The sequence below is a fragment of the Saprolegnia diclina genome (genome assembly GCF_000281045.1).
Source record: "Saprolegnia diclina VS20 unplaced genomic scaffold supercont1.55, whole genome shotgun sequence".
NCBI lineage: Eukaryota > Oomycota > Saprolegniomycetes > Saprolegniales > Saprolegniaceae > Saprolegnia > Saprolegnia diclina.
In genome coordinates this window covers 79,852-102,126 of record NW_008246122.1, presented here as the reverse complement: position 1 = coordinate 102,126, position 22,275 = coordinate 79,852, and the positions used below count along the sequence as shown (strand labels likewise).

Sequence of the window (22,275 nt, the reverse complement as noted above, 5' to 3'; positions counted from 1 at the left end):
ACGATCGTGTGCACCTGGTTCAAGCGGTCGACGTACTTGGCCGGGCCCTTGGACGAAAAGTACGCGAGCTGCGTCGGGTCGTCCGTGCGCGACCCAATCGCACCCACCGAGATGACGTTGGGGTAGCTAGCCGGGTTGCCGGCCGTCGCGCAGGCCGGGCCTTCGTTGCCGTTGGCAAAGATGGGCGTAATACCGGCCTTGTGCCACGCGTCAACGACGTCCTGGTACCACGGGTCGGTGCTCGAGTCACTGCCCCACGAGTTGTTGACAACGTTGGCGCCCTTCTTGCAGTCGGGGTGCGACCCGTCCGTGTCGGTTGGGCACATCATAAACTCAGCGCACTCGATCAAAGCCGCGTTCGTGCCGCTGCCCTTGTACAAGCCGAGGCACGAGATGAACTGGGCGCCGGGGGCAACACCGATACCGAAGTCACCGACCATCGTACCGATCGTGTGGGTACCGTGGCCGCTGAGATCGTTGGGCTCCGCCGTCTGGTAGTACGGATCGTACCAGCCCTTGGCCGCACGCCACTTGGACTTGATGGATTCGTGGGTATGGCGGACACCCGAGTCGATCGAGCCGATGATGACGCCTTCACCCTTGGTCGTCTTCCAGACGTCGGTGGCGCCAATCGTCGTGACGCCCCACTGGATGCCGGTCGGGCGCGAGTTGTCAGCGGGCGAGTTCTCGGCGCCGTCGTCCTTCTTGGTGAGGACCGGGCTTTCCTTGATCGTCTTGATCACGTCGACCTTGAGGACGTTGTCAATCTTGGCGATCTTATCGGCGAGCGCGCGGTCGACGTTCTCGACGGTCGCGGCCTTGGTGATCCAGAACGCCTTGACCTTGCGGTCGCCGACAATGCTGGAGAGCGTTTCCTTGTGCTCGACCGCAGCGGCCGAGAGCGCCGAGTAGACAACTTCGCGGCGCTCACCAATGGGCGTCGACTCGAGGCTCTCGAGGCCCGTCGTCGCGGTCGGCTTGAAGGTCACAAACGCCGTGAACGTCTGTTCCTGCTCGAGCTTGCGGAGCGCGGAGCTCGTGATCTTGGCCTGGGCCGCCGCAGCGAGGACCGACAAGATGAGGACAATCTTCATCGTTCGAGTACAACTGAAATTGTAAAATGAGCGGATCTCGGACGTGCGGAGCCGTCCACGACCATCTGTTGGGCCAGCTGGGTGCGTCAAACACGCGATCTGATTTCAATCAGAAAGGCAAACTGGTTTGGGTCCCTTCTCAATTTGAACATCAGATCGGTTCTTCAACGATGTGTGTTACACAGTTTTCGTCCCTTAGCATGTCGTAAGGTTTAGTGTACGACATCGTATGCGCACATCTAGTACAAACTGCGACCCAACCCATGTTTCGTACGTAATGCGCCTATTCCATCCACTCCTGAGACTCATTCCGCAGCGTGTAATCAAATCCTCTAAAGCACTTCTCAAAGGCAAAGTGCAAACTCGCCGTTCGTAGAGGCAAGATATGACCAATGATGTCTTATCCATCGCGCGCTTCTTATCACACCCGTGCATCTTAGAATGAGAAGGGTGCTTCTCAGATGACGCTGATAGGTGCACCGACGACGCACCATTTACTGTCTGATCCGCAATTGGTTGTCAAAAGCAAGCGATGCTGGGTACATATGAGTGTTTCGTGTCGCTTCGTCGTTCGCACGAGCGCAACAAGACGGGGTGAAGACGGGGTATCTATATTGCGTGTACCCCTCTTTCTTTGCACGACGCTTGGCACGACCGGCCTACGACAGCGGATGCGTGTCCTCCCTGAGGTCGAACTGTCGAATTGAAATCGAGGGTTACAACGGCGCTGATCATCCTGATCCGTGTCTCGTCTGCGACCGGCTTGTACTTGTCTGCGCTGACAAGCTCCGCTATGATTACAGCAGACATTCGCTCGCGACTACCTGTACTAACGGCAGTGCATCGAATCAGTGCGGCGGTATAATCGCGTGCAAGCTCCATCTTGTCAAGCACAGAGACGCGCGCCTCTCTGAGCACGCATTGACGTGCGCCTGACCCAAAAGCGCATCGATGAGTCGTCTCACAGGCGTATTGCGCGACGTATTCTCGCCGGCATGATCGACGAAGGTACTAGACCAGTGGTATGTGGCTTGCAGTTTGAACTGCGCACGACTCTACCGACCTCGTGACGTTAAATCCAATATGGGGTTTTCTTGCGCATATTCGTGTACACTGTGCCGACAACTTCAGGTTTTCAAGTGGATACACTACGAAAACAAGCGGCCGTGCCTTCTCTGAAATGTCGTCCCAAAGTCCCACTCTCTCCATCTGTCTTGTTTCTGAGTTGCTACCTCCATCTGTTTAAAAAGGACGCCATACGTCGTTCGTCACGCCCAGTGCCCTCGCGGCAAGCATTGCCTCATTTTACAATTTCCATTGTACGACTTCATCCAACACAAGCATGAAGGCCTTCCTCATCCTTGCGACGGCTGCGGCCACGGTCTCGGCCAAGGTCGCTAGCTCGGTCCTCCGCCAGCTCGAAGTCAACGGCAAGTCGGATGTCTTTGTGCGCTTTGCCGACCCGTCCGCGGCCCTCGAAGCCGCGACGCTCGAGAACAAGCCGCTTGAGCGCCAAGAGGTCTTTGAGATCCTCTCGGATGTCACGACCACAGGCCACAAGAGCATCGAAGCCCTCACGGCCGGCTACAAGGTCACGCCCACGTGGCTCGTCACGGGCGCGTTCATTGACGGCGCCGACAAAGACCTCATCGCCAAGCTCTCGCAAAGCAAGGCGATCAAGTCGGTCGAGCACCTCCCGGACATTGAGCTCGAACCGCTTTTGACCAAGGAGGTTGACGCGCCGGCGGCCAACATCACCAACCAGTGGGGTGTCAACACGGTCGGCGCCCCGGACGTGTGGAAGAACTTCAACGGCAAGGGCGTGGTCATTGGCTCCATCGACACGGGTGCGCGCCACACGCACAACTTGATCAAGGACTCGTGGCGCGCCGACCGTGGCTGGTACGACCCGTACAACCAGACCGCACTCCCGGAAGATCTCGGTGGCCACGGTACGCACACCATCGGTACGATGACCGGCAAGGACGGCTATGGTGTCGCGCCGGGTGCGCAGTGGATCTCGTGCCGCGGCTTGTACATCAAGAGCGGCTCGTCGCAGGCGCTCATCCAGTGCTTTCAGTTTATGATGTGCCCGACGCGCACGGACGGCACGCACCCCGACTGCTCCAAGGGCGCCCACGTCATCAACAACTCGTGGGGCAGCGCCAAGTTCAACCCTGTCTACGAAGAAGCGGTCGCCGCCCTCCGCAAGGCTGGCATCACGCCCATCTTCTCCAACGGCAACAGCGGCCCGGCCTGCGGCACGACCGGTAACCCCGGCACGTACCCCAACGTCATCTCGGTCGGTGCGATTGGCTCGTACGACGACGAGCCGACGAAGCTTGCGTACTTCTCGTCCAAGGGCCCTGGCACGTACATTGATGCGCACAACGTCCAGCAGACGGTCGTCAAGCCGACGATCTCGGCGCCCGGCTTCTTTACGCTCTCGGCCTACAACACGGGCGACTCGGCGGTCAAGTACCTCGCCGGTACGTCGATGGCGGCGCCGCATGTCGCCGGTGTCGTCGCACTCCTCAAGTCGGCCAAGATCGACTTGACGTACGAAGAAATCTACGCCTACTTGACGCAGACCGCCGACCAAAAGATGCTCGAGGGCGAGCCCAAGGAGTGGGTCGTGCCCAACAACAAGAACGGCACCGACATCTACCCGGGTGCGCCCAACTGCGGCGGCGTCGACGACACCAAGTGGCCCAACAACCGTTATGGTTACGGCCGTGTCAACGTGGCCAACATCCTCAAGGATGGCAAGTTTGTCTCGATCACGACGCCCGCGCCGACGACCAAGGCGCCGGCCCCCGAGCCCGTGAGCGCCAAGTTGTGCACGTACAAGAAGACGGTGCTCTCCGAGTGGAACAGCCAGCTCTTCGTCGACACGATCAAGAACAACAAGAACGAGGGCTTCGTCATCGACCTCAAGAACAACATCATCCAGTCGGCGAGCTCGGAAGATGGCTGCTTGTCGCTCATCAAGGACGCCACCAACACCAACTCGGTCGCGCTTGCCAAGTGCACCGGTGACGCCACGCAGATCTGGAAGTTTGACACGGTCGCCAAGCGCATCGTCCATCCCCAGTCCGGCTTTTGCTTGACCTCCAACGCCGCCAAGCTCGGTGCCGGCCCCAGCGTCGCCCCGTGCTCGCCCAGCGCCGTGAGCCAGTACTTTGACCAGTGCGACAACGTCAAGGAGAAGAGCTACGTCAAGCTCATCACCAAGAACAACAAGGTCATCTCCGAGTTTTACTCGGGCGTCTACGCCGACTGGGTCTCGGACTCGGTCAACGAGCTCTTCACGTACGACAACAATGCCAAGACGCTCCAGGTCGCCAGCAACGGCGAGTGCCTTGACGCTTTCCGCGACGGTGACAAGTTTGGTCTCCACACGTACGCGTGCGACGCTACCAACGGCAACCAGAAGTGGATCATCGATGCCGGCAACCACAAGATCAAGCACGCGACGCACAACAACTTGTGCTTGGACGTGGACCCGACCAACCCGACGCACGCGGCGCAGGTGTGGGAGTGCCACGACTGGAACACCAACCAGTGGATCGATGCCGTCCAGTACTAAGCAGCCGTTGCTATTCTTTAGCATCTTTGAGTTTATACTGGTATTGTATCAAGTAATACACCCTTTTTGATTCCATACATGAATCGCATTGTCGCACCGTATTTGGACGACAGGAAACTGTGACCGTGCAGTCCTGGGCTATTATGGAAGAGTTCGACACGCACCTGTGCACGCGCTAGATATGCTTGGTGGGAGCAACGATGTCTTCGATGGTTTTGCTCTGGGTGCAACGAAAATATCGGTGGCTGGCCGCAGAGGTGGGCGAGTGAAGCCCTGAGCTGGGCGAGGGAAGCCGAGGTAAAAACCATATAGAAATGAAGGAGACTTGTGTGAAGTGTAAACTCGTCCACTGGCACTGGGAAAGGACAAGACGTCATCCTCGTGAGGTGCCATCGCCATCGAGGGCTGGTGATAACAGCCACTGGAGTCCTCATGTCGGTTGGTTCCAACGCCTGAAACCAAAAAAACCATCTTTGACGAACGTGTGGCGTCACGATCTTCGTGTGTCCTGGTCTCTGCCGCATGTGGTAGCGGTCGGGTGGAGCCCACTAGACTATGCAACTCGACCAGAGGCCAGCATTTTCAGTTTGTTGATTCGCCCGAGCGCCGCCCTCGCACGATGGCGACACCGATCTCGCCGAACGAGCTTGGCTCTATTTTTCAGCTTCTATTTTATTATCCGGCAAATCCGGATATGCCACAATCGAACGGCATGCAGTTGGACTCGTTCGTTTTGCATCGCGCCGACGATAATGGCCTCGCCTGTGCTACGGTCGTCTGACCTTGTCGCCGCTGTGACCGCGTACCAAGATGGTCTGCCCAAAGCTCTCATGGATGTCCAGCGCCTCGCCGACGCCGTCGAGCTCACGCCTTGTTTGATGTCGTTCCTTGTTGACGCGACAGCGTACCTCGCCAACGTCCCGGCGCGGTTCGCATCATTGCCCTACCTTCAGCGGTACCCGCACCCAAGCACCAAGCTGCCGCACCACGCGCTCTTTGTGTCGCCGTGCATGTACGACCGGGCGCTCGGTCTCCATTGTCTCGTCGTCGAAGGCAACGTGGCGCTTGTCATGCGCTGGCTGCGCTTCGATCCCTCGCTGTGCACGTCGGCCACGCTCGAGCTGGCCGCGGCCGCGTCCCAAGGTCCGTTGTTGCGTCTGCTCTTCACGCAGTTTCCGACGCTGGCCACGCCCAAGATGATGGACCTCGTGGCCATGTCGGGCGATGGTCCACTGCTTACGTGGCTGCATGAAGCGGGTGCTACGTGCACAGTATTTGCAATGGACGGCGCAGCGATGAACGGTCACGAGGAGGTCGTTGAATTTTTGCACTCGCACCGCACCGAGGGCGGCTCGATCGTCGCGGCTACGGCGGCCGTCGTGCATGGCCACGCGCGCATCGTGCGGTACCTTCTCGCAGAGCGCACTGAAGGAATCGATATGTCGCTCGACTTTGACGTGCCGCATCGCCACCACTTGACGCATCGCATCAAAGGAACGACGCACCTCGAGGCCGTCGACGTCGCCACCGAGAGCGCTGGTCCGTTGACGATCGCGGCGTTCGTTACCATGGTGGACACAATGGGCCTTGCTGCGCTGGAGCATTTTCAAGCGCGCGGGTTCGTACAGCAGACACCGCATGCGTTGCTGCAGCTGGCCGTCGCCAAGCAAGACCACGCAATGCTGCGTCATGTCCTTCAGTGTGTATCGCAAGAGCATGCGCGAGGCCCCAGCGACCACGACGAGTGGCTCCCGCCAGACGCACCGCTCCAAATGCGCCGGATTCGACATGACGACCCCCGTCCTCGTTGGGGCGGTCGGTGGGTCGACTCGAATGTGATGGAACTCGCGGCGTTCAACGGTGATATGACCTCGCTGAAGCTCTTGCACGAGAGCCGGCTCCGCGTCGGGTCGGATCGCGCCATCGTCTACGCGGCGTACCGCGGGCATCTTGGCGTGCTGGATTGGCTGCACACGCACCGGCGGGATGGCTGCGGCAAAGACGCCATGGCGCTTGCCGCTGTTGCCGGGCATTTGGACGTTGTGCGCTGGCTCCATGAAGTCGTTGGTCGGTGCCGGACCCAAGCCGCACTCGCTACAGCAGCGTACGTGGGAGATACCGCCATGGTGACGTACCTACTGGATGTTCCCACGAGCGATGCCGACGACCCGGTCGACGAGCCTTCCCGGACCTCAGCGGCGCTGCCACGGGTTGACGGCCGCAGGAACGCGTCCGTGGGTTACGTCACGGGGCCGGCGGCGCACTGGGCGGCCAGTCAAGGCCACCTCGAGATCCTTGAGCTCCTTGTCGCTCGCGGTCACACGGTGCCACCCCAAGCGATCGACGACGCCGTGGCCAACGGTCATATTCACGTCGTGCGCCACCTCCGCGAACGCTACGGGTCCTCGTGCAAGCACCGCCCGATCTTGGATGCGGTTTGGAACTGCAGCATCGACACCGTCACGTACGTGCTCGTGACTCGTTGCTGGTCACTTGACGCCTTTGCGTCCGCCCATAACGACGACGCCGATGGCATTTACCTGCATATGCTGCTCGTGACAACTGCTCGAAGCGGCCGCGTCGACCTCTTGCAGTTGGTGTACGATGCATTCGCCGACGATCTGCGCACGCGGCTGCCGGCGCGCGTGTCGGAGCGCATGATGATCCGCGCGGCGTCACACGGGCATCTCGACATGCTTCGGCATCTGCACGACGTCCTTAACGTTGGCTGGACGTCGGTCGTTGAGGAGGCTGCGCTGCGCCATGGCCGCAAGAAGGTTCCGCCTTTCTTGCGATCGCTCGGACCCGCGGTTGCAACCGTGTACGACGACGACGCAACCCATTTGTGGCACGAAGACGCGGATTTGAGGATGACCATGATCCTGATCGACGGGCACTGGCGTATCAAGCCCCTGTAGTAGTCCAAATGGGCTAGACGCGCCGCATCAAACTAAAAAAATATCAACATGTATGTATCAATATATCGAAGTCGCACGACGGGATCGAAGGCCATGCTCGTGGTTGTCCAAACGATGGACCTACTCGATACTCTACACTCTTTTCTTGTTAACGAAAAGGGGACCATACGACGTTACTGGCCTAACGCTCACTGCGATCCTGCGGTCGACTTGCAAGGAATAGGCTAGGGCTCAACGGAGAGTCAAGTGATGCAGCCGGGGCGTCCAAGTGCTGTGCAATTGTCGTAGCTGGCGCTGAAATTCTGGTTCCGTCAGCTGGTAGTACCGTCATCAACGGAGCTTGGTGTTTGCAGCCAAAGATTCCGCATTGTGGCCTCCTATTGGCTACTCCCTAGTATGATTATTTATGACAAATGATCGGTTCTTAGGGGTTTTATAGGGCCCTTAAACATGAAAATGGCATCAAATATAAAAGGCTATGCGTATACCAAGGTTTCTGCTTGGTTTCGGGTGGCAATCTGATCTGCCAATCCCAGGTGGCAGCTCGACCAGCCGGCTCGACCGAATCTGATTTGCGTACGATTACACACGAGCTGCAGTCGTCCAACAGGCGCAAGACACGCTGTGAGTATCCGCAGCGGCTGCGCGTTCGATTCTCGCGCTGCTGCAAGGAAGAGCCGATGGCACCCAACCGTGCATAGCACGGAGCGAATTGGCGGCAACCCTATGCCGCTTTTCGAGTCCCTGCATCAACTCACCTTAGCGACTCAGTTATTGGTACTACGAGGTCTGGACGAGGCTGCGCTCAGATGCGATGCGAATGAAATCTGAACACGCAGACGAGCCACACGCTTCAACTGATCAAAGGCGAACCGAGGTTGGACCCACGGTAGCCGGCAAGCGACTTGTCGACGCTATTACTGCCATGGTCGTAGCGACACTGCCGCCCACCTCACAGATTATAAACACGGGGTCGAAATCAGATCTGGTGTTGGACATTGTGCGGTCGAGGTCCAATACCGTTTCCTTGTTGCCCACTTGTGCATGGACGTGTTCGTCGGTGGCATTTCTGTCTTTGCACTGGCAGTATGGTTGATGTAAAAGCTCGGTAACTATACTGGTAGAACCCAAGCTTGCTATCAAGGCCCTTCCTCTGGACGAGCAAGGTAGATGCGGTCGATCCACGCACCCAAGATGCGGCTGGTCGTTGCCATCTGTTTAAACTCAACATGTGGCAAAGGGCAACTCAGATTTCGCCGACGGCGTCGACGACGAGAGCGCCAACCTCACTTTACAATTTACACCGCCATGAAGGTCATTGTCGCTGTCGCTGCCCTTGCGGCCGTTGCCCACGCCAAGATCGCGAGCTCGGTCCTCCGCGAACTCGAAACCACGGGCTCGTCCTCGGTCATGGTGACCTTCAAGAAGGACGCAACCGAGTCGTTTGAGAACTACGAGTTGATCTCCAACTTGGCCGAGCGCCGTGAGAAGTTCGTCGCCGCCGCCACGATCGAGTCGACCAAGCGCGCGTCGGCGATTGCTGCGACGATTGGCGCCGGCGCCGAAGTCAAGAGCTACTGGATCGCGCCGGTCGTCTCGATCAAGAACGCCAACAAGGCCACGCTCGACAAGGTTGCTTCGCTCAACAACGTCGAGAAGGTCGAGTCGATCCGCAACATCAAGCTCACGTCGGTCATCAAGGGCAAGGAGAACTCGCCTGCTGACAACGGCCGCCCGACGGGCATCCAGTGGGGTGTCGACACGGTCGGTGCGCCCGCTATCTGGAAGTACACCAAGGGCAAGGGCGTTGTCATCGGTTCGATCGACACGGGTGTGCGTCACACGCACGAAGCCATCAAGTCCAAGTGGCGCTCGGACCGTGGTTGGTACGACCCGTACAACCAGACGGCGCTTCCTGAAGATCTCGGTGGCCACGGTACCCACACGATCGGTACGATGGTCGGTGACTATGGTATCGGTGTTGCCCCCGAGGCGCAGTTCATCTCGTGCCGCGGTCTCTACGAAGAGAGCGGCGACGACGAGTCGCTTTTGACGTGCGCGCAGTTTATGGTGTGCCCGACCAAGCCGGACGGCTCGGACCCGGACTGCACCAAGGGCGCGGACCTCGTCAACAACTCGTGGGGCGGTGACACCGACACGAGCCCGTGGTTCGCTGACGTCATTGACGCGTGGCACATGGCTGGCATCACGCCCATCTTTGCCAACGGCAACGAAGGCCCCGCTTGCGCGACGGCCGGCAACCCGGCCAGCTACCGCAACGTCATCGCGGTCGGCGCCGTTGGCTCGTACGACGACGAACCGAACGAGCTCGCATTCTTCTCGTCCAAGGGCCCGGCCCAGTACCAGGATGCCACTGGCAAGAAGCACACGATCGTCAAGCCTGATATCTCGGCGCCCGGCTTCTTTACGTACTCGGCCGTCAACGTCGGCGATGGTTTCTACGACTACTACGCCGGCACGTCGATGGCGGCGCCCCATGTCGCTGGTGTCGTTGCTTTGATCAAGTCGGCGCAGCACGGTCTTACGTACAACCAGATCTACCGGTACCTGACGACGACGACGGTCAAGGACGTCTTGACCGCCGAGCCTGCGAAGTGGGTCCTTCGCGACAAGAACCATACGACGTACCCCGGCGCGCCCAACTGCGGCGGTGTCTCGGACAAGGCGTGGCCCAACAACCGTTATGGCTACGGCCGCGTCAACGTCACCAACATCCTCGCGGGTGGCAAGCTCCCCAACCCCAGCGCGTGCTAAATCGCCATGTCTCGTTTAAAGTGTGACATACTCCAATATAAATGTGTTTTCCCAACAACTTGTATAACCAGCTATTTCATCAGAAATCAACACTATTTGCAAAAAATAAAGTGCAATATCGACTAGACAGACACATAGATTGCGTCGATCCACTGCCCGACGTGAGCGTACTGGCACCGTGCCAGCTGAACCTCGACACGGTTGGGCGCCACCTCGACGCACCACTCGCCTTGACGGAGACGACGGTGCGTACCATCGATCGTCCACTCTTGAGACGTCGCCGATGCGTCGCACGGCAAAAGCTGCAGCGACGTGCCGTGCGCGGTCCAGCACAGTGGCGCAGTCGTGTCACCCGTTTGAAGCAGCTGCGTGTGGGCGTCATACTCAAAGACTTCGTAAATGGTATCGAGAGCCCTGCGCGACGCCACGTCATGCCCGTCACGCGCGAGCACGCGGCGGTCCTTGGTCGTCAGTCGCACAAATATGGTCGCACGTGGCGACTGTAGCTCCGTCGTCACTGTCGATCGAAACCACTGGGTGAGCGCGAATGGCTCGCACGGCGCCAGCGTCACGCGTGGACCGGGCGTCTGGATGTCGACGCACGACCCTGGTAACAACACGGACGCAATGTGGTCATCTTCCAGTCGCCATTTCTGCGACCGCGCCGCATCGTTGCAGGGCTTCCATTGCACTACAACGTCGTGGATCACGTCGAGGCAGTGACCATGAAGATGCTCTGACTGAAGCACTTGACGGTGAGCGTCGTAATAAAATCGCTCGTGGGTTGTGTTGTGCACCGTGTCGGTGATGAGACAGTCGTCCCACGCTGCCAAAACCTGCTTCGTGTACGTCACCAACGCGATTGGCACCGGCGTTGCGTCGGGCAGCGCAACGCGAGCGAGGGCGACGACTGGAAACGGTGCCGACACCAGAGTCGCTGCGTCAAGGTGACGCATCATGTTGGTGACGCTCACGCGGCCGTAGCCATACCGGTTGTTGGGCCATGTCGTATCGGGCGTGCCACCGCAGTTGAAAGCGCCCGGCGCCGTCACGTTGCATGGCATGGCCCACGTCGTAGGCTCCGGTTGCAACGACGCGCGCTCGGTGGTTTCGGTGACGAGTTTGTAAATGTCGTCGTACGTGAGCGCCGGGTCGTGGCTCTTCAGGAGCGCGACGATGCCCGAGACATGCGGTGCGGCCATGCTTGTGCCTGCGAGCTGCCCGTAGCGGTGGTTGCCCGTGAACTTGGCGGACCGAATGAAAAAGCCGGGTGCAGCCACGACCGGCTTGATGAGCTTGGACACGACACCACGACGATCTTTATACGTGGCGGGGCCTTTGGCCGAAAAGTATGCGAGCTGCGACGGGTCGTTTGTGTGGGAGCCCACGGCGCCGACTGAAAGGACGTTGGGGTACCCGCCAGGGTTGCCAGCACTCGCACACGCTGGGCCCTTGTTGCCAATTGAAAAGACCGGCGTGATACCCGCCTTGTGCCACGCAGCAACTGCGCCTTCGAACCACGGGTGGAACGTCGCGCCGCCCCACGAGTTGTTGACGACATCGGCGCCTTGGCTGCAATCGGGGTGGTTGCCGTCGGAGTACGTTGGGCATAGCATGAATTGCGCGCACTCGAGCAGCGCCGCCGACGTCCCGCGGCCGTTCAAAAGTCCTTTGCACGCAATCCACTGCGCGCCGGGGGCAACGCCGATGCCGTGACGACCCACCATCGTGCCCGTCGTGTGCGTGCCATGGCCCGTATCGTCGCTTGGTAGACGCGTGCGGTTGTACGGGTCGTACCAGCCCCGGTGGCGGCGCCAGTTGCTTTTGAGCGCTTCGTGCGAATGGCGTACGCCCGTGTCGATCGAGCCGACGACGATACCGGATCCGTTGGTGATTGGCCACATGGCCGGCGCGCCAATCGTCGCCACACCCCACTCGACGTCCGTCGACGTCGTGTTGTCATCGACACCCGCCAGCACCGGATCGAGCTCGACCACCGAGATTGGTTCGATCGTAACGACGTCGGCGAGCAAGGCGAGCGCCGCGACGATCGATGCCGACGCGTTGTGCACGACAGCGCTGCAACTGATCCAAAAAGACTTACTAGTGTGGTCGTGCAGAAGCGCCAGCGCCGCCTTTTGCGACGCAATCGCGTGGTCACGCAGCGCTTCGAAGACGCGAGTCCGGTGGTCGCGGTGCGCCGGCGTCGATGCCACGCGGTCCAGTGCTGCTTGGTGACTCGTAAACGTCACAAAGATGTCCATGGTGTCGTACACGGCCAAGTGCCGGTGGACGCGTGGCGCGACTTTGGCCGTCGCGAGCGTCGATAGAAGCAGCACGTAGCTGAGCACGCCCGCGATATAGCACCGAGTCGGGCACAGCATGCTCCTTCTGAAATGCGAACGTCTATCCCAGGATCCGTGGGCCAGGCCAAGCGCCCATATGTCGTGTCATCGCTGCCATACGGCGAGGTCTCTTGGTGGTAAGCGGGTGGTCCAATGCGGCTCTTTGGATGGCTCGTGACCCGACGCCACGGTCGTCACACACTGTCAACTACGCTTCTACAGTGGCATTAATCGGAAATGGAGCTTGCAAGGCATTGCAGGATTTTGTAAATGACCAACGACAGCGAACATTCATTATTCCTTTTTTTGTTCGCTCTCGGCCCTCGAAACGGCTTGGGACATGGCTGTTTGAAAACCTACTAAAGTTTCGCGACGACCACAATCCGGCACAAGAAACCAGAGGCCAGCACCGGTACCGGAACGTCTTTTGCACGTCGACATACAATCTTATATCTGTGATCTTATCCGCAAGGATTTTTATGTACCTTGCTTGTCGCCCAGTTGTGTGGCTCCGCCCTCGTGATGCCTACCAAGTACTGGCGTCCGTGACGTTACTTCCTAGTAGTATGGTCCACCTCACTGGGTCGTCGCGACCAGTGTCACTCGTACTACAATTACTCGCTGCTACCGCGTGCCTCCAAATTACTAGTCCTAGAGCCTTCCAGGTACTAGATCTTAATAAATTCAGCTGTGCTGTGTCCACGCTGTCCACGATTGCTCCGAGGTTCAATTTTGTTTCTTCTTGCGATGTCCACCACACTGGCTCTCTCAACGTCACTTAATAGTGTGTTCGGGCGTCCTCACTCGCCCCACGAGGGTCGTGTTATTTCCTAGCGGTCCAAGCTTGCACCAACAATGAAACGCTGTACAATGCCAGAAATATTCACATCGAAAGATCGAGCGCAACACGTATTGAATTAAATAGGCCGAGCTCGCAAGCACGATGCGATCAACCAACTCGAGGCATACACTATTTAACTGCGCAACACATGCGACAACCAATGGAATGTCGGTGTCGGAATGTCGGTCCTGTGCGACTATGACGATCTTGGCAAAAGTGCCAGCCGCACATTTGCATCATTTTCTTATTTCCCAGCACAATGACAGCGCACTTGGCCAAACTCGACAGCATTCTCGACAACTGCGCGATCGACCAGCAGCACCCGTCGCCAGTGGACCCCACGCACGAGCGTAGCATCGCGTGCCTCTTTACGGTCCTCGAAGACCCAACGTTCTTCGACAAGCTCCATTGGACGTCGGCGCTCAAGAAGGCGGAGACGCGCGTTCTCGTGCGCCTCGACAAAGGCTGCCTCACGTACCTTCCGCCCAGCGCCGCGTCGCCGCAGTACCTCCCGACAATGCACACGTGCTTTGTACGGCACGGGAAGCGCCAAGTGCAGCTTGTCGCGCGCGGTAGCGACGTCATCAAGACATTTGCTTTTGCGAGTCCGCTTCAAGCCACAGAGTTTTGCGGCGCCGTGCACTTGCTGCAGCACTTGGACCATTTGCGCCAGCCGCGGTACCTCCCAAAGGACTCGGATCCTGAGCTCTACAAGCAGCTTCACTACACACTGGAGTTTGCCACCGACATGTGGACGCAGGCACTCTGGCAGCAGCTTTGGCCGTACTCGCGCCTCCTCGAACTGCTGGCGTCCGGCCTCTCGCTGCTGCGCAAGAGCCAGCCAACGCCGTCGCGGAGTGTCCTCAAGCAGCTCTTGGCGATCTTGGACGAAGTGCACGACGACTTTTTCCCGCACGCATCGCTCCGCACCATGTCGACGGACGAGACGCGCGCAATGTTGGACGACGTCAAGTGCTATCGAGCGTCGTACGTTGCGCTTCTCGTCGGCAAGATCCAAGCGCTCACGATTCACGTTGAATTGTACCTGCATCCCGTTGCCTAGATCGCTAATTTATGATTTTTGCTTTTTCGTCCGACCTGCCAGCATACAAGTAGTCGAGTCGCATCGTTGCAGCAGGCGACAAGGGTCGGCAGTGGTGGCCATCTGCTATGCTTTTGATTAGGCCTCAGATACAGCCTTTGTGATGTACGTCATTAGCCCAAACGAGCTCTTGGCTTGCATACAGTATTGGCTCGCGTATCATTCAACAATACAGACAACAGTTCGTTTCCTCGTTGCTACAATATTGTACTGTGATGAGAAACTCGGGGGTTTTGAGCATGGGTTTTGAGAGCACAATGTGGGCCAAAAATGAGTGCCACCGGAGAATACATAGCTTTTGTTGTTGCAACACGGTTGGTATGAATTATGAACTGAAGTGAGAGGGCAAGATCACCGTGCGAGAAGACATGGCATGGTGGTGGATTATGCAGAGTTATCAACGTCACACTGGCAATCAAAATGAAACGATTGGCCGCAAAAGGCGTAGTTAGCACGCGCTCGGGTTGGGGAACTTGCCGCCACCGAGGATGTTGGTGACGTTAACGCGACCGTAGCCATAACGGTTGTTGGGCCACGCCTTGTCCGAGACACCGCCGCAGTTGGGCGCGCCCGGGAGCGTGCGGTTGCGCGTGAGGATCCACGTCTGCGGCTCGGGCTGCAAGATGTCCTTGACCGTCGTCGTCGTCAGGTACCGGTAGATCTGGTTGTAAGTGAGGCCCTTCTGCGCCGACTTGAGGAGGGCGACGACACCAGCGACATGCGGCGTCGCCATCGACGTGCCGGCGTAGTACTCATAGTAGGCGTCGTTGACGTTGAGGCTCGAGTAGGTGAAGAAGCCGGGCGCCGACACATCGGGCTTGACGATCGTGTGCACGTTGCCGTTCCAGTCTTTGTACTGGGCCGGGCCCTTGGACGAAAAGTACGCGAGCTGGTTGGGCTCGTCCGTGTACGAGCCGACGGCGCCGACCGAAATGACGTTGTTGTACGTCGCCGGGTTGCCCGCCGTCGCGCAGGCCGGACCTTCGTTGCCGTTGGCAAAGAGCGGCGTGACACCGGCCATGTGCCACGAGTCAATGACGTCGGCAAACCACGTGTCCGTGCTCGCGTCACCGCCCCACGAGTTGTTGACGAGGTCCGCGCCCTTGGTGCAGTCCGGGTCCGAGCCGTCCGGCTTGGTCGGGCACACCATAAACTGCGCGCACGTCAGAAGCGAGAGGTCGTCGCCGCTGTCAATGTACAAGCCACGGCACGAGATGAACTGAGCGCCGGGGGCAACACCGATACCGTAGTCACCGACCATCGTACCGATCGTGTGGGTACCGTGGCCACCGAGATCTTCGGGGAGCGCCGTCTTGTTGTACGGGTCGTACCAACCACGGTCCGAGCGCCACTTGGACTTGATGGCTTCGTGCGTGTGACGGACACCCGTGTCGATCGAGCCGACGACGACGCCCTTGCCGTCAAAGTACTTCCAGATCGCGGGCGCACCGACCGTGTCGACACCCCACTGGACGCCGTTGGGACGCGAGTGGTCGGCCGGCGAGTTTTCCTTGCCCTTGATGACCGGCGTGAGCTTGATGCTGCGAACCGTGTCGACCTTGAGCACGTTGGGGAGCTTGGAGATGGCGTCGACAGTCGCCTGGTCGACGTTCTTGACCGACGCCACAGGCGCAATCCAGAAGCTCTCAATGTCGACCTTGGTGCCAATGGCCTCACGGAGCGACGACGTGCGCTTGACGGCCTCGGCCGACGTCGCAGCGATGTACTTTTCACGGCGTTCGGCCACGTTGGTGATGGCTTCGTACGTCGCAAGCGACTCGGTAGCTTCCTTCTTGAAGGTGACGATGACCGACGTCGTGCCGTCCACTTCGAGTTCGCGGAGGACCGCGCTCGTGACCTTGGCGTGGGCGGCGGCCGCAAGGGCAGCGAGGGCAAAGATGACCTTCATGGTATTTGCTGTTGATACAAGTGAAATTGTAAAATGAATCGATCGAGGGCGACGCCGTGCGATCTGAGTCAGCCGAAAACATGTGTTCGCATGGGTGGAACCGTCGACCACTACCAACAGATGCGACCACGTGCTACGTCAAATCTAATCTTGCTGCAGATACAAGACGCTTGGTTTGGTCGTCGCATCGAATAGGCTTGCGTAGTGAGTGTGGGATCCATGCAGCCAACCAGAGCTCGAGACTCACGCGCTGCAGATGCACACGCAAAGAGACGCGATACCAGAAGAGGTGGACGTGCCTTCCAGATCTGAGTTGGACCAGACCATCTAATCGGTTCGTGCAGAAACAAACGAGCGGGCGACAATGCGGCGTAGCGTGAACATCAGCCGTGCCTGGCATGTTTTAAACTGTTTTAAACTATATGTGACTTGTGTGCGCGACGCGCGAGGCGGTTCTTTTTTGCACTGAGAAAGACACCTACGCACCGCTCCAAGCACTGCCTTTGATTTGATGTCGGATGGATGGCTCGTATGCAGCTTTGATTACACGGTACGATGCGCGTGATGGACAATCTGTTTTAAACATGATGTTTTCGCACGGTCAGGTGAACATATGTGTGCCACTGTGGCCAGCCTGTCGACGCAAGCCTCCCACGCTTGAGGTCGATCGTCGAGACGCTTCCGATGACTGCTCAGTCCCTCTGCCGTGTTCCTCTGCAGCAGTGTACGCTATGGAGCTACGAATGACTGCCCGAATGTACTCAGGAAAAGCGTCTGATATCGACGCAAGCTGGTAAGCTGAGAAGCGCTACAGCGTGAGCCAGGCTGCCTCGAAGTCCGCTGCACCATCAACGCTCGACGCGCACCGTGCGTCGTAACTAGCGGTAGTCGTCGAGTTGGCGCGCACCCGCCTGCAGCTCCGACCCGCACAAGCTAGTAGCAACGGTGGCGTCCATGGGCGCTTGGCGCTTGGGTGATGTGGTAGCGTCTGGGAGAGCGCGATGTCGAGATACTCTTTCTCAGTCCCGCGCTGAGATACCCAACAATTGTACACCGGCAATCTGACGACGGGTCGAACCTTCTCGTTTCAAACAAACTGTTGCGTTCGTGAGCGTTCTTCTAGACTGCAACGACTCTTATGAATCACTACATTTCGGCGACGCTTGTCGTCACCGCTCTTGCTTGCATCGCGTCGACAAGGGTCTTGGGTGCTCTGGCGCTGGCAAGCGCAACCACATCGCTTGATACGACCAGCGTTGCGTCGGTGAGGAGATGCGACAGCAAGCGCCAGTGTCGGCGCTCAATGACGTCCGATAGCAAAGTCCCTATCGCTTGTCGGCTCACGCCGTGTGGGAGGCACGCAGCTATGCGAACATACACGTCAACGTTGCCTTGGTGCGCAGCGGCCGTGTAGATGGCATCGACGGCTGCCGCGTCATCGCTGAATTTGCTCGCCGACCACAGCTTTCCATGAAGCAAGAGGTACTCGACGACCAGCAGATGCCCCGCTGCGAGCGCCTTCAGGAGCGTTGGGAGACTATACGACCCGTCGCATTCGCTCCAAAGCGCCTTGACAACGTTGAGATGGCCGTGCTTGCACGCTTCATCGACCAAGTGCGCTGGCGAGACGCGCGGCGGCAGACGCTGTAGAATCTCGACATGGCCCGTCGCGGCAGCTGCGACTTGTGGCTCAACGTGAGCGACGATGATGGCAACGTCCCGCGTCTCGATGGGGTCGAGACACCATGTCGTCCAGGCAAACTCGAGTGGAAGCCTGCGTTGGCTCTCGCGCTGCATGCCGAGGAGGGCATCGACGACGTCACTATGGCCGTAGGCAGCCGCCGAACTAAGCGCAACGTCGACGTTCAAGTCCCGTAGCGTCTCGTAGAGCCACTGGACCGTGGCGAGATGACCGTTGGCGGCGGCGTAGACGATCGCGGAGGAAGTCCCGCAGTCGAGTCTTGCTGCATGCAAGAGCTGGAGCACGCCCAAGTGCCCACGAGCCGCAGCAATGTCTGTGGCGCGACATATACTCCATCCCGAGGGGGACCACGTGTGCGTGAGACTGGCACGCCGGACGCTACCCCACCACCTACAAAAAGACCGTCGTGCTATGTCATTAGGGTGCATGTACCGGGACGGGGCCGAGAGCCAATGGGCCGGCTTCTGGTGCAGTTGCAATAGCTGCTGCAACGCAAACCGCATCGCATCGACATCGCCGAGGTTCGCAATGTACTCGATCAGTCGACTTGTGAGCGCAACGACGCCGGCATTAAAGCAAAAGACGAGCGCCGCGACGCCACTGGTGCGGATCGCACCTTCGATCGCGACAGCGTCAATGGCGTCGGCATGGTACGTTGCCAAAAGCAGCTTGATGCATGCCAGTTGGGCCGTGCCCGGCACGTTGACATGCTGTACGCCGTAGTAGTCTTGCATATATGCCCTCGCGCAGTAGTTGTACGCATAGCGGCCCGACTCCAAGAGGAACCGAGCGATATGGATGTGACCATTGTGAACAGCCGCAGCGACAACGTTGCGCGACCCGTAGTAGCGACCTTTTGAGACCAGCAACTGCACGATGGCCAAGTGTCCATGGGCGGCAGCGCCATCGAGGGCCAAGCGCGTCCCGCCGCGGCGTGCTGGCAGGTCGAAGAGCCAGCGCAGAAGCGCCTCGTTGCCGTTCATAGCGGCCAAGTCGACCGTTTTCGTCGTCACGGGTAGCGTCATCTGCGTCGCAAGGTGCTGCACAATGTCGGTATGACCGCACGCGGCCGCGAGCTCGATGGTGGATCGCTGGAAACAGTGCGGGCGATGCACGCCCCAGAGGACGATGTGGCGCAAATGACCTTCAAGGATCGAGAGGTGCAGCGGGAGGCTCGCCATGGCATCTTTGTCGTACAGAAAGAGCGTTCCTGCCGTCAATGGCGCGTGGCGCTGAGGCGCGTTGCGCCGCAGGTACGGCGTCGCGAGAAACCGAGGCGGCACGTTGTGCAAGCAGAGCGGCCCACCGGGGTCCGCCACTGGCGCCAGCGTGATCGTCGCGCTAAGCCGCTCAAGCTCACCGATGCACCACGGGAGTCCGTGCTGGTACGCCATGAGCATCGGCCACAGCGCATCGTTGAGCAGCACCGTCGCCGCCATGGTGATGCAGATGCTAATGGCGCTGTCACATCCGGACGACACTCCACGACGCGGTGATTGGTTGATTCGAATGCTTTTGAACGAATGAAAGTGGCTCGGCGCGTGCTTTTTAGCCAATCCAAAGATATTCCAGTGCTCGGTTCAAGCGCGGGTGGGATTGAGCAGCTGCCTTCCTCATACCGCCATCTCGGCCGGCGCCATCGCCATGCTCCCTTGTGCTTCTTCCATCGTCGCAGGATCTGCGAGATTGCTTGCGAATTTTGAAATCCTCTTTCAATTGATATTCCAGTTGCAACTGGAATATCAAAGTTGCAACTGGAATATCAAAACAAAAGAGGTTTAACACGATTTGAGATTCAGTTTGGGAAACTCTCTGAGCACGCAGATCCTATAATATAAGATCTTATAATATAAGATCTGCGTGCTCAGAGAGTTTCCCAAACTAAAGATTGAGTATTGAGAACATGATTTGAGATTCAGTTTGGGAAACTCTCTGAGCACGCAGATCTTATATTATAAGATCTGCGTGCTCAGAGAGTTTCAATCTCAAATCGACCTTACACTTGCGACCAACGATGCTGCTCCCCACACGCCTCTCGAGACAACAAAAACTCAACATAAGCTACGTATGCATGGATTGAGGACTCACGTCAACGAGTTGAGGGAGGCAAATAAGAGGTGCTGGCGTGGGCGGCGCGACGCAGCTAGAGCACCGTGGCCGAGATGACACCAGCCGCGTTCGTCGTCGCACCCTTGGCGCTCTTCAAGTAGCACACGCCGCTGGCCCACGAGAACGCGCCGCACCCGGCCGTGTTGCGGCACAGCTCGCAGCAGCGCACGTACGTTGGCGACGCCGCAGTTCCAATGTTGTTGTCAATGTAGTCGACGTTGGTCTCCGGCGCCGAGCAGCGGTAGAGCGCGACGGCCGTGACACCCGGCAGCGACACTTGGCCATTGCTGCCGCTCTTGAGGTAGCACACGTTGTCCTTGAAGCTGTAGGCGTTGCAAGCGGCGACAGCGAGGCAGGCCGCGCAGCACTGGTTGATGGACGTCACTCCAACGTTACTCAAGTCCTGGCCCGTGTAGTCCGTGTTGGCGAGCGCGGGGCCACACGGCGAAGGCCCGCTAAGAGCCGCCGACTGCGCGCCGGGCTTGGCGATGGACGCGCCTTGGGCCGACTTGAGGTAGCACGTGCCGCCACTCTGGCTCGTCCAGACGTAGAGAACGCAGCCGGGGGTCGCGGCACAGTCGTTGCAGCAGTTAGCGGCCGTCGGCTGCGATGTTGATGCAATGTCGTTACCGGGGTAGTCGATGTTGCTCTGGTAGTTGGTGCAGGTCGTTGGCGTTGGCGTTGGTGTCGGTGTTGGCGTCGGTGTTGGCGTCGGTGTCGGTGTCGTGCCAAGAAACCCCGACTGTGCGCCCGGCTTGTTGGACGGCGCGCCTTGAGCCGACTTGAGGTAGCACGTGCCGCCGCTCTGGTTCGTCCAAACGTAGAGGATGCACCCGGGCGTGGCCGTGCAGTCCCCGCAGCAGTTGCTGGGGTTCGCTTGAGACGTCGACTTGATGTCGTTGCCAAAGTAGTCGATGTTGGGCTGCAAGTTGTTGCACGTACTAGGCACGAGGAACGCCGCCTGCGCACCCGGCTTGTTGGACGAGGTGCCCGCTGCGCTCTTGAGGTAGCACGTGCCACCGCTCTGGCTCGTCCAGACATAGAGGATGCACCCCGGGGTGGCCGCGCAGTCCCCGCAGCAATTGCTGGGGCTCGCTTGGGACGTCGACTTGATGTCGTTGCCAAAGTAGTCGGTGTTGGGCTGGATGGTGGAGCACGTCGCCGCGCCGACGACGCCGATGGAGGCCGCCGAGAGCGAGAGCAGAAGCGCTGCGTAGGTCCCGAAGCTGCGCATGACAAATCGGATTCAAAAGTGAGCCGCTCCGTGCAGCTCGTGCTGGAAACTGCTTGCGGTTTGTATCCACATACTAACCCAAAGAGAGGACCATATCTCGAAGCACCCAACGGTTGAGGGAGGCTGGGCTACGCGACTCCTGCTTCCCGGCCAGTCTTACCCTTGTACGTCATTCCAAGTTTGGTCACCGGCGGCTAAAATTTGACGCATGCAACCTTTGACATCTCGTCTGCTGAGCCGGGAACTCGGCTCAGGTCGCTCGTAGGGTCGTCTCAGCCTCGGGAAACCAAGACAAGAGATGTGAAGCGTACCACGTCGAAAGCGACGAAGCTCGAGATGGCTGCGTTGGATGACGCGGTCGCATCATAGCAGCTTGTCCGAGTACGCCATGAGCATCGACCACAGCGCATCGTTGAACAGCACCGTCGCCGCCATGCTGATGCAGAAGCTGATGGCGCTGTCATATCCGGACAACACTCCACGACGCGGTGATTGGTTGATTCAAATGCTTTTTGAACGAATGAAAGTGGCTCGGCGCGTGCTTTTTAGCCAATCCAAACATATTCCAGCGTTCGGTTTAAGCGCGGGTGGGATTGAGTGGCTACCTTCCTCATACCGCCATGAGCTGGCCCCAAAGCTACCGCTGTAGCAAGTGAA

The 22,275-nt window shown here is 58.8% G+C and overlaps 9 protein-coding genes across 9 annotated transcripts in view; 4 read left to right on the top strand and 5 right to left on the bottom strand.

Moving 5' to 3' along the window:
* The window catches only part of SDRG_13039 (hypothetical protein), a gene marked incomplete at its 3' end in the record, with an annotated part of 2,794 nt that extends 1,686 nt beyond the window's left edge, over nucleotides 1-1,108 (bottom strand). Inside the window, exon 1 of the mRNA XM_008619122.1 lies at nucleotides 15-1,108. Coding sequence (XP_008617344.1) covers nucleotides 15-1,094 — 1,080 coding nt within the window. The 5' untranslated portion in view covers nucleotides 1,095-1,108. The remainder of the gene's footprint in view (nucleotides 1-14) is intronic.
* Nucleotides 1,109-2,382: 1,274 nt separating this feature from the next.
* Nucleotides 2,383-4,766, top strand: SDRG_13038 (hypothetical protein). The gene has a single exon (XM_008619121.1). The coding sequence runs from the start codon at nucleotides 2,437-2,439 to the stop codon at nucleotides 4,681-4,683; it is 2,247 nt and encodes a 748-aa protein (XP_008617343.1). The 5' UTR covers nucleotides 2,383-2,436; the 3' UTR covers nucleotides 4,684-4,766.
* Nucleotides 4,767-5,413: 647 nt separating this feature from the next.
* SDRG_13037 (hypothetical protein) lies at nucleotides 5,414-7,675 on the top strand. Its single transcript, XM_008619120.1, has one exon. It carries the CDS (start codon nucleotides 5,436-5,438, stop codon nucleotides 7,599-7,601), a length of 2,166 nt encoding a protein of 721 aa, XP_008617342.1. The 5' UTR covers nucleotides 5,414-5,435; the 3' UTR covers nucleotides 7,602-7,675.
* A 1,229-nt stretch (nucleotides 7,676-8,904) lies between these two features.
* SDRG_13036 (hypothetical protein) lies at nucleotides 8,905-10,445 on the top strand. The gene has a single exon (XM_008619119.1). The coding sequence runs from the start codon at nucleotides 8,910-8,912 to the stop codon at nucleotides 10,374-10,376; it is 1,467 nt and encodes a 488-aa protein (XP_008617341.1). The 5' UTR covers nucleotides 8,905-8,909; the 3' UTR covers nucleotides 10,377-10,445.
* SDRG_13035 (hypothetical protein) lies at nucleotides 10,424-12,791 on the bottom strand. The gene has a single exon (XM_008619118.1). The coding sequence runs from the start codon at nucleotides 12,758-12,760 to the stop codon at nucleotides 10,499-10,501; it is 2,262 nt and encodes a 753-aa protein (XP_008617340.1). The 5' UTR covers nucleotides 12,761-12,791; the 3' UTR covers nucleotides 10,424-10,498.
* Nucleotides 12,792-13,819: 1,028 nt separating this feature from the next.
* SDRG_13034 (hypothetical protein) lies at nucleotides 13,820-14,631 on the top strand (the record flags this gene model as incomplete). The annotated part of the gene is made up of 1 exon (XM_008619117.1): nucleotides 13,820-14,631. A coding segment is annotated over one exon (806 nt), but the record flags the coding sequence as incomplete, so codon positions are not given.
* Nucleotides 14,632-14,944: 313 nt separating this feature from the next.
* On the bottom strand, nucleotides 14,945-16,594 carry SDRG_13033 (hypothetical protein). The gene has a single exon (XM_008619116.1). It carries the CDS (start codon nucleotides 16,571-16,573, stop codon nucleotides 15,113-15,115), a length of 1,461 nt encoding a protein of 486 aa, XP_008617338.1. The 5' UTR covers nucleotides 16,574-16,594; the 3' UTR covers nucleotides 14,945-15,112.
* A 1,054-nt stretch (nucleotides 16,595-17,648) lies between these two features.
* SDRG_13032 (hypothetical protein) lies at nucleotides 17,649-19,773 on the bottom strand. The gene is made up of 2 exons (XM_008619115.1): nucleotides 18,708-19,773; nucleotides 17,649-18,665 (listed from the first exon to the last, which is right to left on the bottom strand). Exons 1-2 carry the CDS (start codon nucleotides 19,712-19,714, stop codon nucleotides 17,720-17,722), a joined length of 1,953 nt encoding a protein of 650 aa, XP_008617337.1. The 5' UTR covers nucleotides 19,715-19,773; the 3' UTR covers nucleotides 17,649-17,719.
* A 553-nt stretch (nucleotides 19,774-20,326) lies between these two features.
* Nucleotides 20,327-21,618, bottom strand: SDRG_13031 (hypothetical protein; the record flags this gene model as incomplete). Its single annotated transcript, XM_008619114.1, has 1 exon — nucleotides 20,327-21,618. The coding sequence occupies one exon, from the start codon at nucleotides 21,616-21,618 to the stop codon at nucleotides 20,419-20,421; it is 1,200 nt and encodes a 399-aa protein (XP_008617336.1). The 3' UTR covers nucleotides 20,327-20,418.
* Nucleotides 21,619-22,275: the final 657 nt, after the last annotated feature.

What these genes read in the sequence shown, in the direction of transcription:
- SDRG_13038 (XM_008619121.1), top strand. Translation starts at nt 2,437, where the DNA reads ATGAAGGCCTTCCTCATCCTTGCGACGGCTGCGGCCACGGTCTCGGCC.
- SDRG_13037 (XM_008619120.1), top strand. Translation starts at nt 5,436, where the DNA reads ATGGCCTCGCCTGTGCTACGGTCGTCTGACCTTGTCGCCGCTGTGACC.
- SDRG_13036 (XM_008619119.1), top strand. Translation starts at nt 8,910, where the DNA reads ATGAAGGTCATTGTCGCTGTCGCTGCCCTTGCGGCCGTTGCCCACGCC.
- SDRG_13035 (XM_008619118.1), bottom strand. Translation starts at nt 12,760, where the DNA reads ATGCTGTGCCCGACTCGGTGCTATATCGCGGGCGTGCTCAGCTACGTG.
- SDRG_13033 (XM_008619116.1), bottom strand. Translation starts at nt 16,573, where the DNA reads ATGAAGGTCATCTTTGCCCTCGCTGCCCTTGCGGCCGCCGCCCACGCC.
- SDRG_13032 (XM_008619115.1), bottom strand. Translation starts at nt 19,714, where the DNA reads ATGGCGGCGACGGTGCTGCTCAACGATGCGCTGTGGCCGATGCTCATG. An exon ending in TGGCTCTCGGCCCCGTCCCG is followed by an intron (nt 18,666 to 18,707) that starts GTACATGCACCC and finishes GTCTTTTTGTAG; the next exon opens with GTGGTGGGGTAGCGTCCGGC.